Source organism: Pteropus vampyrus, unplaced genomic scaffold, assembly GCF_000151845.1.
Source record: "Pteropus vampyrus isolate Shadow unplaced genomic scaffold, Pvam_2.0 Scaffold492, whole genome shotgun sequence".
Lineage (NCBI taxonomy): Eukaryota > Metazoa > Chordata > Mammalia > Chiroptera > Pteropodidae > Pteropus > Pteropus vampyrus.
In genome coordinates, this window is record NW_011889273.1 from 112,777 (window position 1) to 125,565 (window position 12,789).

The window sequence follows — 12,789 nt, forward strand, 5'->3', positions numbered from 1 at the left end:
GACCCTGAGGTCGGAGGAGGCCAGCGAGAGGGCTCCCCTAGGGGACTGAGTCAAAGGGGAGAAGTGTCTTCGGGGTCCCCGGTCCCCTGTGAGGAGGCCTCAGCTAAGTAGACCCGGGAAGGGACCTGGTGGGCCCGGGCAGGGCGCAGGCCTCCAGCCCAGCTCCTTTCCCGCACTGACACTAGGGCTGGCATGAAGCGCACTTGCGTGGGCCACTCCCCCGCACCTTGAACCAGGGGCCAGGCTCCTGGCGCAGCACCCAGGGCAGGCTCGGGGCGCCCGGTAGCTGCTGAGTGAGTGAGCGAGTCGGCCAGTGGCTGCCGGGTGAGACCGTGCGAGCGCGGTGCTTGCTTAAGGTGGAGGACGCTTAAGTGCCTCTGAAGGCTGATGAGGCCGTCTCGGGGAGAAGCGTGGCTCATGCCGGAGAGAGGATGTTTTCGCCACAGGCTTGGTGGTTTGGTGGCAGCAAGCAGTGGGGGCGTTCCCAGCGATGGCCTCTGCTTTCTGTGCGAGACAGGGAGGTCAGCTGCAGAGTGGCAGCGCCAGGCAGGAGCCGGGCGTCTGAAATGGAGGTGGTTGGAGAGGGCGGACGGTAGGGAGAGAGCAGGTTGGCAGCAGTCCTGGGAGCAGCAGTCCTGGGAACAGCAGTGCGTCAGGCGGGTGACGACAGGCTGCGGTGCCCCTGTCCTGCCACCCGACTCCGCCCGGAGGAGGACGGCAGGCTTGGCCGAGGTGGGCGCAGCACAGGGCCAGTTCCAGGTGTCTTCTGACCCGAGTGCCCTGTGCTGCCCCCGGAGAGAGAGGGGAGGGTCGGCGGGCCGGACGCGGCACGGAGGCAGGAGCGGTGGGGTCGGCGGGCCCCGGAGGCCATCGGGTCGGGAGCGGCAGCTCGAAGTTCGGAGATGGAGTGATTTTGGGTACCAAGAGTGCCCTGGTCACCCAGTGGAGTGGCGGGGGTGGCCATGGAGGTCGGAAGGAGGAACGAGAGGCTGGGCTGTCCACGTGGATGGTGTGCAAGATCCAGGGGTGGTGGGGACCTGGGATCGGAGGTCCTGAGGGACGGAATGACAGGGAGAGCTGTAGGGACGGTGAGGAGGGCAGCGCGTCTGTGAGTGTGTGAGCCTCCGAGCAAGGGGCAGGACCCCCGGGACCCCCGGGAGCCCCTGGAGAGGGTCTGTGGGCGCCCGTTTCCGGGCTCACTCTCCCCTCGCCCTTTCCGTGCAGCGCTGCGGGTCTGAGTCCGGGGAGCGCGGCGGCAGTGTATTCACCAGCCGGAAGCCCCCCGCGCTCCCTGTGTGCCAGGGACGGTGGCCGTGGAGCGGGGCCTCCGCAGCCATGCCCCTCGTTCCAGGGCAGGTCCCTCCCGGCTCCTCCGTCACTGCAGGAACCGCGGGGACGCTTTTCTCTGTACCTTTCCCAGCCAGGTGTGTAGCGAACCATGTTCCGGTTCCGGGCGGTGCCGTTTGGTTCTGGCAGCGGCGCAGGGAGGCGGGGAGCGGGGCGCACCAGAGCAGGGCAGAGTGGCCCCCACTCCCCGGGCGTTTCCTCTTTGCTGCTCTTCCCCACATAACTAATAAGTCACGTAATCGGCGCGACGTCAGTGTGTGCTGCTTTTCTGCGACTCGTGTAAGGAATCGGCACGGTTGCTGCTTTCGACGGGGTCATTTCTGATCGCGTCGGACAGGCGCGTGGCACCCCATGCTTGCGCTGAGGCGGCTCTGGGGGTCAGGGCGCCTGCTGTGTCCTGCGGGGGGAGGGATGCGTGTCGGCTCGCGCGTGTCGAAGCTTCGTGTAGGTTTTCGGTTAGGGCTTAGGAACTCTGCTCCGTTTCTGTGTCCAGGACAATTCGCAGGGCTCGAGACAGGTCTTTTGCCTGTGGATTGAATATTCCATATTTACTAATGGAATGATTCGTCGTATGTTTCATATTAAAGATCATCATGTGGAAGATGTAATAAGGGGGAAATCCCGACTGTTGTATGAGCGAGCACGCTGAGAGAAAAATAAACTGGCAAACCAACAGTAGAACTTGTGAACAATGGGGCGATTTAAACTTGTGAAAAGAAGTAAAAATGGATGCTTTTTCCTTTATGCTTAAGCCCTCACGTCATCGTGTACTCACACTGACCGTTTAGAAATTGTTCTTTCTTACGATTCTGCTCCCGTTCGTCACAAACCAGTAGGTCATTTTCTATGTAACGTGTAGTCTTTAGGGTTTATTCTGTTCCCTGTAGTTAAAATACACTTGATGGGTATTCTCCATCAGAAAGAATGAAACTTAGATGTTTTTATAGGCAAGTTTATTCTTTTCTTAAAATTCAATGATCAGTTTTGCTATAAGCAGATGACAGTGCTAATTAAAGCACATTTTATAAAGTATTAAAAAGTGATGATGTTACTTTGACAGAACTTTTGTAAGTTATTTTTATCTGCTTTTCATGCTACATAAGGATTCACACATTAATCTACTCAGGTAAGGATGTAGCAAAAGGTATTTCGATCTTTGTTTTAACTACATTATTCTTAAAAATAACATTTTAAGCATGCAGTCTTATTTTTAAGTATGTATGTTAATGTAAGGGAGAAATTTAAATTTTGGCATATAAATTTTTATATATTTCTAGTTTCTTGAAATAGCTGTTGTTGATACTTTTTCAGCCTTATTGGGAAAATAAATGTTAATAGTGTACTTGATAATCTAAATGTGCCTGCCTGATCATTACTGTGTGTGCATTATCCTGCTGTGTAAAGTATATGGAGTAATTTCTACTTTTTCCCTATGTAATCTGGTTGGAATTTGTATGACATAGGAGTGTTGTCGCTCCAGAATAAATCATCATTTCAAAACTGTGTTTTTAGTAATGGTTGGGGAGAAACCCAAGGCTTTCATGAGCAGGTTTCGAATGAAGGCTTCGTGTCCGATGGTAGACACTACAGGTGGGTGGCTGCCCAGGCCCCCTGGTTAGGCGGGTGTACCTCTCTGCTGGCCCTGGAGCTCCTGCAGTCACCCCCACTTTGCCCCCAGCCTACAGCCAGTAAGTAGCCGGCAGGAGGTGGGCTCTAGCTGGTGGCCCTGTTCATGGCAGGACCGACTCTGAACCCGTTTACACTGCAGGCCCCGGGTAAATTCCAGCTGAAACCTCATCCTCGCTCAGTCCCTCCCATGCTCTGCCCAGCTCCCCTTGCGTCCCTGGGCTTCTCTTGCTGCTCGCCTAGCGCAGGGAGCCCCGTCTCCAGCTTTCCACGCAGGGCAGCTCGCCTAAGTGACCTCGGGCACGCTGAGAGAAGGCGTGGCGAGCCCCGGGCCCTCACTGGCCTCAGCGAGTGTCAGCATTTTGCCCGTCTTGACACAGCTTTCTCCCATTTTTCAATCCTCCAAGTTTTTATATCTTATATATGATGTCGTTTCACCCACATCAGTGTGCGTCTGCTGTCCTTAGCGGGTCAGAGCTGTTTAAACAACAGGAGCATAGTTCCGTTGTCACAGCCGCCCAAGCTGGCAGCGGTTCCTCGGGACCGTCCTGTCCCCGCCCGTGTTGGTAGCTCCCTTCACAGCCCCGGGGCCCTGGCGTTGTCAGCTGACGCTGCCACATGCAGAGTGACAGAGGGCCGCAGTCTGGGCTCACGGAGAAACCCTGCCTTGTTGAGGGCGAGGGAGCGCTGGCGAGCGGTGGCGTGAGCACGTTCTAACCCCCCGTCTCCTCAAGGTCCTGGACGCCTCGTCCCTGAGCTTCAGCACCAGGCTGAGGTGGTTTGCCATCTGCTTCGTGAGCGGCGTGCTCTTCTCCATCCTCGTGAGTGAAGGCTTTATGTTGCTTAGCAACTTCTGCATCATCAGACTGGGGGTCCCATCTAGTCCCAGCGGGCAGTCCAGTTTATCTGCTCTGAGACAGTTTTGATGGGACTTATTTAGTCATTTTAATAAAGGGGTAAAGATCAATACAGAGATGTAGAAGTTAACATTTTGGGGGTGGTCATGGATTGTTAAAAATCAAAAACGCTGCACTCCGTAATTTAGATGTCAGTGACCTTTCAAACTTGCGTAATTTAGATGTCAGTGACCTTTCAGACTTGGCATTTTAAAAGAATACTTAATTTGAGTAGAGTGAGATTTACTCACATGTGTAAAGAAAGTTGCGTTATGGCTCATTTATGTATACTTATCTGCAAATAGGCAGAAGATCCAGATGAGCAAACAACATTGAAAATTAACCGTTTTTTAAAAATGCTATAATTAGAGACTATATGCAAACACATTTATACTTAAAATTTATTTTACGTATTTATATTACTACTATTGTAGCACATTTAATTTTAAACCATTACAATGGTAAAATTATTTTTAAATAACTGTAATATCTTAACTTAGGGGACCGGATTGCTGTGGCTTCCTGGTGGCTTAAAGCTTTTTGCAGTGTTTTATACCTTTGGAAATATCGCTGCATTAGCCAGGTACGTACAGAAGTTTAGCTTCTCAAAATATCTTGTTTGCTATCACTATCAAAATTTTCCTTTCTGATGAGGATTTTCTTAATAGGATACATTTCTACAGCGCTGACCTACTGTGAGTTCAGCCACGAAACCTGTGTTCGTTTAATAGATGTTGATGGCCCCTGCTGTGGGCCAGCTGCCCGGCCAGCGTGTTAGTGACGGGGGCAGCCAGCGTTCGGGGGCACTTACTGTGTGCCAGGGAGCACTCTCAGTGTTCTGTGTCCATCACCCCCAGTTTCTGAGGTGGCACCGTGATCACCCCTCATAGCCGGGGGTGTGCCTAGCCTCCCGCAGACCGTCCTCCGGGGTCCCAGTGAGGGAGCCCGTCAGGGACCAGCCGCCTGGCGGAGGGAGGTCTGGGGGCGAAGCCACTGTGGGAAGTCAGACGGGGCGGTGCCGCAGGGGGCCTGGGGCATTGGGCCCGGGGCGTCCTCTCTGAGGGTCCCATGCATCTTTGCGTGGGTCATCTTTGATGTCTGTCATAGCACCTACCAGGCTTGTGAGCTCTGCGTCTGTGGACGCTCAGCTTTCGGAGGCGACCGTCTGTTTCTGCAGGAATTTCCTGGACCAGAGGTCCCGTCAAGGGCACAGGCATGAGTCAAGGCCAAGCTCAGTCTGCTTTCCTGGCTCACGGCCGTGACGGTTCTCGCTCAGACCGTGCTCTGCAAGGAGCCGGATGGAGCCGTTTGGTGTTGTGCCCAGAGGCCCCACGCTGGCGGTTGGTCTTGGAGGTTGCTGTTCAGGGTTCTGACGTGTCCTGTGCACAGAGACGAGGAAGTAGGAGTGACAAAGAATCTTGTCGGTTTAGGGTCACTTTGGGTCACTTGTAGCTATAGAGTCACGCCGTAGGTAACTTGTAAAAAGCCATTTGTGTCTCATGGAAAACTAAAAGGCCGTTTTCCTTTTCACATTAAGGAAAAAATAAAGCAGACCTCGTGAGAGATTTTTATTAAATAGACTAACATAGGATTTCTTTTCTCGAAAGCATTTATTTTTGCGTAATCAGACAGATTAGTCATTCCATCTCTCGGGTCTCTTATTTGTTTCAAATAGCACGTGCTTTTTAATGGGACCCATGAAGCAACTGAAGAAAATGTTTGAAACAACAAGATTGCTTGCAACAATTATTATGATCGTAAGTAAATAACGAAAATGAAAACTTTTATTAAAGTAGTTTTGCGTTGCTGCTTTACAGATAACTGCCCATTTCATGTAAGTGCTTTGCCATGTTTTCCTGTCGCGTGTGGTAGCTGCATCCCGCAGGTTGTGTGAGAATGAGAGTGGAGTGCGCAGCGTCAGCCTGACGTGACTGGCCCTGGAAACGCCACTTTCTGTTGCACGTGGCAACCGCAGCTCCGTGCGTCTAGAGCGAACATGAGAGCGGGCGTGTCTCATTTTCAAGCCCCAGGGAGCGTTTCTTAATGGACTGTTCCGTCTGCTTTCTGAAGGGTGGGTTAGAAGACAGGTCACTCTGGGTCCATTTGAGCCTTTTCGGGGAGAGTCGGCATTAATTTAAGTAGCTTGTCCTCTGGCTTTGTCTCTGCCCTTTGTGACTCGTTGACAGACACCTCCAGCAGCGTGGCTTCCAACAGCCGTCGGTCACATTGCTGGTTCCGTGTGTGGCTCCCAGGTTACCACCCCTAAATTCTGTGCTGTCTTTATCTTCGAATATAGTTTTCATCATCACGCATTCTGGGTTCTTGGCTGATCGTTGTTTTGGGTGTTGTGGGCAGAAGGAACCCAAGTCCCCGTCCGTACCAAGCCCCTCGTCCTAACGTGCTTGTCCCGTGTCCTGCAGATTTCTTTTGCCTTAAAGCCCGTTTTTGAATTTAAATATAAGCTGGAGCTAGTTTGTCCTTTTGCCTGTTAATCAGCTTTCCAAACACAGCCAATCTATAGATTTCTAAGCGAGGAGATGTTTTCAGCTAGCGCACGTGGGTCTTCTCCCTCCTTACCAGAGAAAAGAACTTTTTAGCCTAATTTTTATTTATGTCATTATTCAGATTCATCGTATTTATTACCCCTTGTCTAATTTTTCTGGTTATCTTGAATTTCCTCTATTAGTTTGTATAGCAACATATATATTAACATTTAACTTTGTCTGGGTTACTGAGAAATTATCTTACACCATTAGACTAATGCAAGACTTCATGTAGCTTCGTTTTACTTAGGGTACCTTGGAACCTGTCTTAGTAATGTACTCCACCTTACCTAGACAGACATGAAGTTGAGAGACCGTTCAAACATTTAGAAACGTAAAGTAGTTCCCCAAAGAGACTATTAGTTATTCATCTGGTGTAACTTTGGTGATGCCTTGAGTCATCTCGTTCCTAGCTAATGCTTGGGGTGGCTCATTTGCTGCTCACGTAGGCTGTGCCCAATAATGACGGTACGGAAGTGCCGACCCCGGCGCCGTGTAAGCGCCAGCCCCTAACTCGGGCACGTTGCAGACGTGCTCTGGTTTGTTCATTGCAAAGCCCTTTGGACCAGGGAGCCGGACCCTGTCCTCCTTTTAAAGGGAGGATGACTGAGGTTAGACCAGATAGTTGGTTCACTTAACCAGGGACGCCCAGCTAGGAGGCGTCAGAGCTGGGATCTGGCCTGGGTCTCTATCTGCAGACACCCCGCCCGTCCCCATCGGGGTCACCTGCCTCTGCTTTTCACTCACGGCCTCCTTGAGGGACACAGGTGAGGAATGAAGGTGTGATCTCTGCACGGAAGATCCTGTTGAAAAGCTGAGTAGAATTTACCATGTGCGCTGCGGGACCATTCCTGGCTGCTGGTCTTGTTACTGAGGTCACTGTCGTCATTCAGCAGAAGGCTGTTCCTCTGAGTCGTTCTTCAGGCATTCTTCCTGTTGACCTAATCAGCAGGTTATTGTCTAGGTGCTTCCATGTTGCCCAGGAACTGTGCAGTCATAGACTTGGAAGTAAAGGAACGCTCGTGGGGCGTGGAAGCACAGCCGGGGTCAGCCTGGCGCGTGTTGTCCGTGCAGGTGAATGCACATCAGCTTCTGCACGTTTCTTGGCTCTGGAGCAGACTCCGACGTGGCTCGCTCTTTCCTCTCTTCCAGTTGTGTTTCGTGTTGACCCTGTGCGCTGCTCTCTGGGTAAGTGACGCCCGCCGTGCCGGTTGGTACTAGCCGTGGCCCCGCACCCGGTCTCAAAGGAGCTCAAAGTCTGGCTTCCTTAAAACCCCCAAAAGATTGGGTGTCCCTAAAATTGCGTATGGCGACATCCAGCTAGTGGCTAGACTTGCCGTAGGTGGCGCATCTGAAACGGACAGAGGTGAGTTCGTCCTCGCTTCCAGGTCAGGCGAGTCCCTCTGGCAGTCCCCGGGCGGGCGCACCGATGAGCTGGGCCGCTAGGGGCAGCAGGCTGTAGAGGCCACCACGCAGACGGGCCAGAAGGCAGACCGGGGCAGGCGAGCAGAGCCGAGAACACGGCGTTAGATGAGCCCCACAGCACCACGGGGCAGGGGACACTCTTCACCAGCCTCTCAAAGTGCCCCCGTCACGGTTCTGCCGGCTCATCACGCTCCCGCTTCTGTAGTTTCTATAGTTACCGTTCCCTGTCTGCTTCCCAGAAGGCTTTGCGGTGGTGCTAGAGCCATCTCGAAAACGGTACATTTTAAGGGAGAAAGGCTGGCGGGCGATGTTCTGGAAATGCCCAGTCAGACGCTGTCCTGATCCGCTTTTTATTTTGGCTGATGTGAGGACTAAACATTAGTTCCGTGGGAATCCACTTACCCCTCATTTCCCAGTAACTTAGAAGAATGTCCTGAGTAGCGTTTGCATGTCCCTGTGAAAACTGATCCTGGTTTGGAATGGTCTCGCGGCCCGTTCGTTTATAAGCTGTAGATGACAAGTAAATAAAGAAGTAAATAAAAAACAAAAATGGACAAGGAATTCTAAAAATAGGTCATTTAAAAACAGTGATGGAGACTATTTAACATTATTCTAGAAGATCATAATAAAATAGAGTTTTTCTTCAAAAAATAAGACAAGCTGTGAAAATGAGTAAAATATGTAAATTTACATAGGCTGTAGATCTAATAACTAAGTGGGGTTATGAATGTTGATTTTAGAAATATTTACATTGACTTTAAGGACCCAGCATACAGCGTTTTGATATTTTCAGTCTATGCACAGTTACTTCAGTAACATTTAATACCTTAGATTTAGCAGTATGTAAATTAATGGATACCGAGAATTTTAGAAAGGAAATGTACTTTATGGATATTTAAATTTCAGATCTGAATCTTAAGTTTGTCATACTAACGTTTATTAAGATAATTGGAACTGTCATCTTACATTTTTGAAGGGGAAGACTTGAACTGGGTTGTAAAAAGTATTTTAAAAAATTTTAACTTGTTATTTCTCTGTTTTTTTGCTGCTGTTAGTGGCATAAGAAGGGGCTGGCCTTATTATTCTGCATATTGCAGTTCTTGTCGATGACCTGGTAAGTCTTATACCAACTAGAAAGTTAAAATTCCCTAAGCAGGGTGAAAGCATTTTGTTTTGAGACTATAAGCCCAGGAAAGTGGTTGGCATTTATCTAGTGGTTGAAGCATGTGCCTTGGAGGGGACACACCTCCTGAGAAGTCAGGTGAGTGAGGTGTGTGGTGTGTCTCATGGGACTTAAATATGGCTTAGTGGTAGCTGCAGGCAGGGGGACCCGTGGCAGGGTGGGGAGCCATGTTTACGTAGTTACACCGTGATACAGTCACTTCTTTTCTGAGATGTGAGAGGTGATAAGACATGTCGGTGAAGCCGTTTGCATCCACGGACGCGAGGCCATGTCACAGGCTGAGCCCAAGGGCCTGTGGGGCTGCCAGTGACTTGGCGCCATGTGGCTGCGTCAGCACCGAGCAGGCTCGTCCTGGCGCCGGCTCTGGAATCCCTGCCTGGGGTCGCCCGGGACGAGGAGCTGTTAGATGCCACTGCCCCCCGCACTCTCTCTCCACCTGACTTTGCTCCTCACGGGCCTTTCTGCACCTTGGGCCACACCCCGTCCAGCTGCAGTGACAGGCCTCGCGAAGGTCCGCTGGAATGGAACGTGTCCCTCGCACACGTCCACGTCCACGTCAGACCAGGAGGCGTTCTCACATGCAAAAGATTTTTGAGAGGGTCTTTCCTTTCTCTCCAGAGCCGAGCTTTGTTTGCTCCGTCTTCCTGACTCTGCTGTGTCAGGCCTCCTTTTCGATGTCACCCAGTCTGGGGTCATCTGTCGGAGCCCGTTTCTGCCTTTCCTCCCGTGGCTGCGCTGCCAGCAGAGTCTCTGCGTGTTACAAAGGAGCCCTGTGGCGATGTTTTGCCCTTTTTCAGTGAAATAAGGAAAATTTTTAATTGAATTCCTTCGTCATGTTCTGTGATATGTTGCCGCTTATCATGTCATCTGTAGTTAATGACAGATTTATCCCTTAAGGAGACTGCAGTTTATCCTCAGATATTTGATAGTTTCTTTTGAAAAAATACCTTGAAAAGGATAACCTTTTCATTCCAAGAAGCTCAGACGTTAGCAGGCATCAGGGTCACTTAGAGGGTTTGTTAGAACAGAGTTTCTCCTTTGGGGCTGTGGGGTGGGGTGGGCCTGGCGACCTGCATTTTTCAGTTCGCGGCGATGCTGCTGGTCAGGAGTGATGCAGTGAGGATGCCGCAGGAACGCGCTTCCCTTGTCGTTAGCGTGAAAATGTGGCCCTTTGGCAGAACGTAAGTGCCGCTTAGATGGTGGGTGACCGAACTTGGCTTTTTCTTGCAGGTACAGTCTGTCCTACATCCCCTACGCAAGGTAAGCGCGTCGGAATTCCGTCTGGCTTCTGGTCCTCTCGCTATCTGCACAAAAATACAGGAATTTCAATAATTCACATGAAAATGTTATTTGAAAAGCTGTTTTTTTGTTGGCTTTCTTCCCCAAAAGAAATGATATTGTAAATGAGGTGGATAAAAGCTCGCGCATAAAGCGAAGCCATTGGGAGCATGTGCAGCGGGAGGCTGGGAGCTCACTCCTGCTTGTAACGCTGAACCTTCGGGTTAGGGGGTCCCACGGGGAACAGGGCTCCTGCCACGCCTGTGAGGGCTCATCAAACGGGATGTGGAGACGCCAGCAGAACAGATGATACTGAATTCAAAAAGGGACGTTAGTGCGAAAGCGAGGCCTGACACAGGAATCTTTTAAGCCAGTGGAAACGTATTTATTCTGTGTCAAGAGGTAACTGCCATTTATATATTCTCAGAGAAATGCACTTAGTTATGGAGGGAGAAACAAAACTAATCTCGAATCTGACAGATTCATAAAAATACTCTGTCGAAGCTCAGCTTCGCTGCTTTGTGGACTTCGGAAGCATGGGTTGTTTATGCCTCATGTGAACATGGAGAAGATGGGTAGAAATTCTGTTTTTTCTTTTTGAATTTCAAACGGGTAGCTCTTTTTTGACGAACACGTACAAGGAGAAAAAGCAAGCCAGGGTCAAGTACAGGAGCACAGCCGTAGAGCGAGAGCACGAGGAAATTTACTGTCCTCAGGACCTTCGCTGCCATGCTTGCTTCTCTCAAGGGGGAAGGTCACCTAGAAGCGGCGTCCACTCCCGCATGACGATGTGAGCTCGCAGCCCGCAGCCCGGCGAGGCTTCTGGGGACTGGCCGGCCCCTCCCCCAAAGCGTGCAGCAGGCAGAATCTGCCCACTAGTCTCCAGCTCACTGGTGCTTGCTTTTAACCGTCCCTAAAAAGAATAATTTCCACCGAATAAAAATAATACTTTAAATAGTTTTGGGAAAAAATATTAAAGATAAGTGAAGTTTATCACGTTTATTTTTTCCAGAATCCTTAGCATGCAGTTGTACACATTTTGCATTTTAAAATCCAATTTGTTATTTTTTAAAATTAGTTGTTTTTTGCTGGGCCATTTTTGGCATTTACATTTATTCCTTCACATTAAGATTAGTGTGCATGCTGAGCAAGCTTCCGTGAAATAAACAACATTTCAGAAATAATTTCAAGTCTCAGATCTTGAGCTCAAGTGATGATATTCAGCAAAGTTTTCTGTGTTAGGGTTCCGCTGAGTTGACGTACGAAGACCATCATGCATCTGTCTCTTGGCAGAGATGTTTTCTGAAGGTTTTCTCTTGAGGCGGATTATTATATTGTCTTTTCCTCCTTTTTTTCACCAGGGATGCAGTGATTAAATGCTGTTCTTCTCTCCTAAGTTGAAAACCTGAAACTTCAGAAAAGAGCATTTGAAACTTGATGTTATGTTTTTGGTGAAGTATGTTTTTCCTGCCACAGTAATCACTCCGTAAACCACTGCAGTGACAGTCGAAGACCATTTTGCGTGTTGGTAAAATATACATGCTCGCTTAACGGTTAAATGCTTGTAATGTTAATTCCATTATATGTCATTAATATGCTCTTCCAGAGCTAAGGAGATTTTAATCATTGCCAGTTGTAAATGATTTTTAGCCAGTTTTTAATCTTTTCTAAACAGCACTTGAGATGTGAATATTTAAGGATAAACCTATGCTGCAAGATATAGTCATCGTTTTTGGCTTTTTTTAAATGTCTAGATTTTTAAAGTATTTGTAAAACTTTAAATGTGAAAGTTTATTTTAAACTAAAAATTTCTTATATGTAATAAAAATAATATAAATCTTTACAGTTTTGAAATAAACTCATATTTGTAAAATTAACTTTCTGGATCAAATTTACAATATTTTAAGTGGGTGGTAATTTGGTTCAGTCAATAAAATTTAGTTTGGGCACTGCAGTTTTTCTGTAGAAAAATGAGTAAGCTACAGTCTCTGCCCTAATAACGTTTCTAAGTACAAGTTTGTAAAAGATAATAGGACTGCGAAATGATGAGGGCGCTTAGAAGCGTGTCCTTGCGGGTGTCCCCCTGAAAACAGCTGCACCGGACGTCCAGGAGGAGGACATATGGGGGGCTGGTCGTAGTGGGGTGAGGAGAGCTGCGAGCCAGGGCGGCTGGGCGGAGCGACGGGACCCTGGCGGCACAGGAGGAAGCCGCTTTCACCCAAGGCTGGCGCTGGGCCCCTGCGGAGGACCCCCGCCCCCAGCTCTCCAGTTGTCCCCTCTGCCCTCCTGGCTGACCCGAGCCCGGTCTGCAGGGAGAGGGGCCCGCACAGGGCTGTTGGCCCTGCAGGAACGGGGTGCACAGGGGCGGGACGGACTGCTTCTCTCGTCGTTACCCCAGGGCACGTCCTGGGAGAGTGTTCTGGGGGGCGCATGGAGAAGCGTGCAGGAGAGGAGGCGATGCTGGCATCGGGGGACCGGGCGCTGTGTCGCT

At 49.8% G+C, this 12,789-nt stretch overlaps 1 protein-coding gene across 1 annotated transcript in view; it reads left to right on the forward strand.

Annotated features, from left to right (window-relative positions):
* LOC105307371 (vesicle transport protein SFT2A) overlaps positions 1-12,018 on the forward strand; it is a 26,877-nt gene extending 14,859 nt beyond the window's left edge. The window contains exons 4-10 of the mRNA XM_011382850.2: positions 3,649-3,794; positions 4,370-4,452; positions 5,545-5,626; positions 7,565-7,600; positions 8,893-8,951; positions 10,251-10,280; positions 11,660-12,018. Coding sequence (XP_011381152.1) covers positions 3,649-3,794; positions 4,370-4,452; positions 5,545-5,626; positions 7,565-7,600; positions 8,893-8,951; positions 10,251-10,280; positions 11,660-11,699 — 476 coding nt within the window. The 3' untranslated portion in view covers positions 11,700-12,018. The remainder of the gene's footprint in view (positions 1-3,648; positions 3,795-4,369; positions 4,453-5,544; positions 5,627-7,564; positions 7,601-8,892; positions 8,952-10,250; positions 10,281-11,659) is intronic.
* Positions 12,019-12,789: the final 771 nt, after the last annotated feature.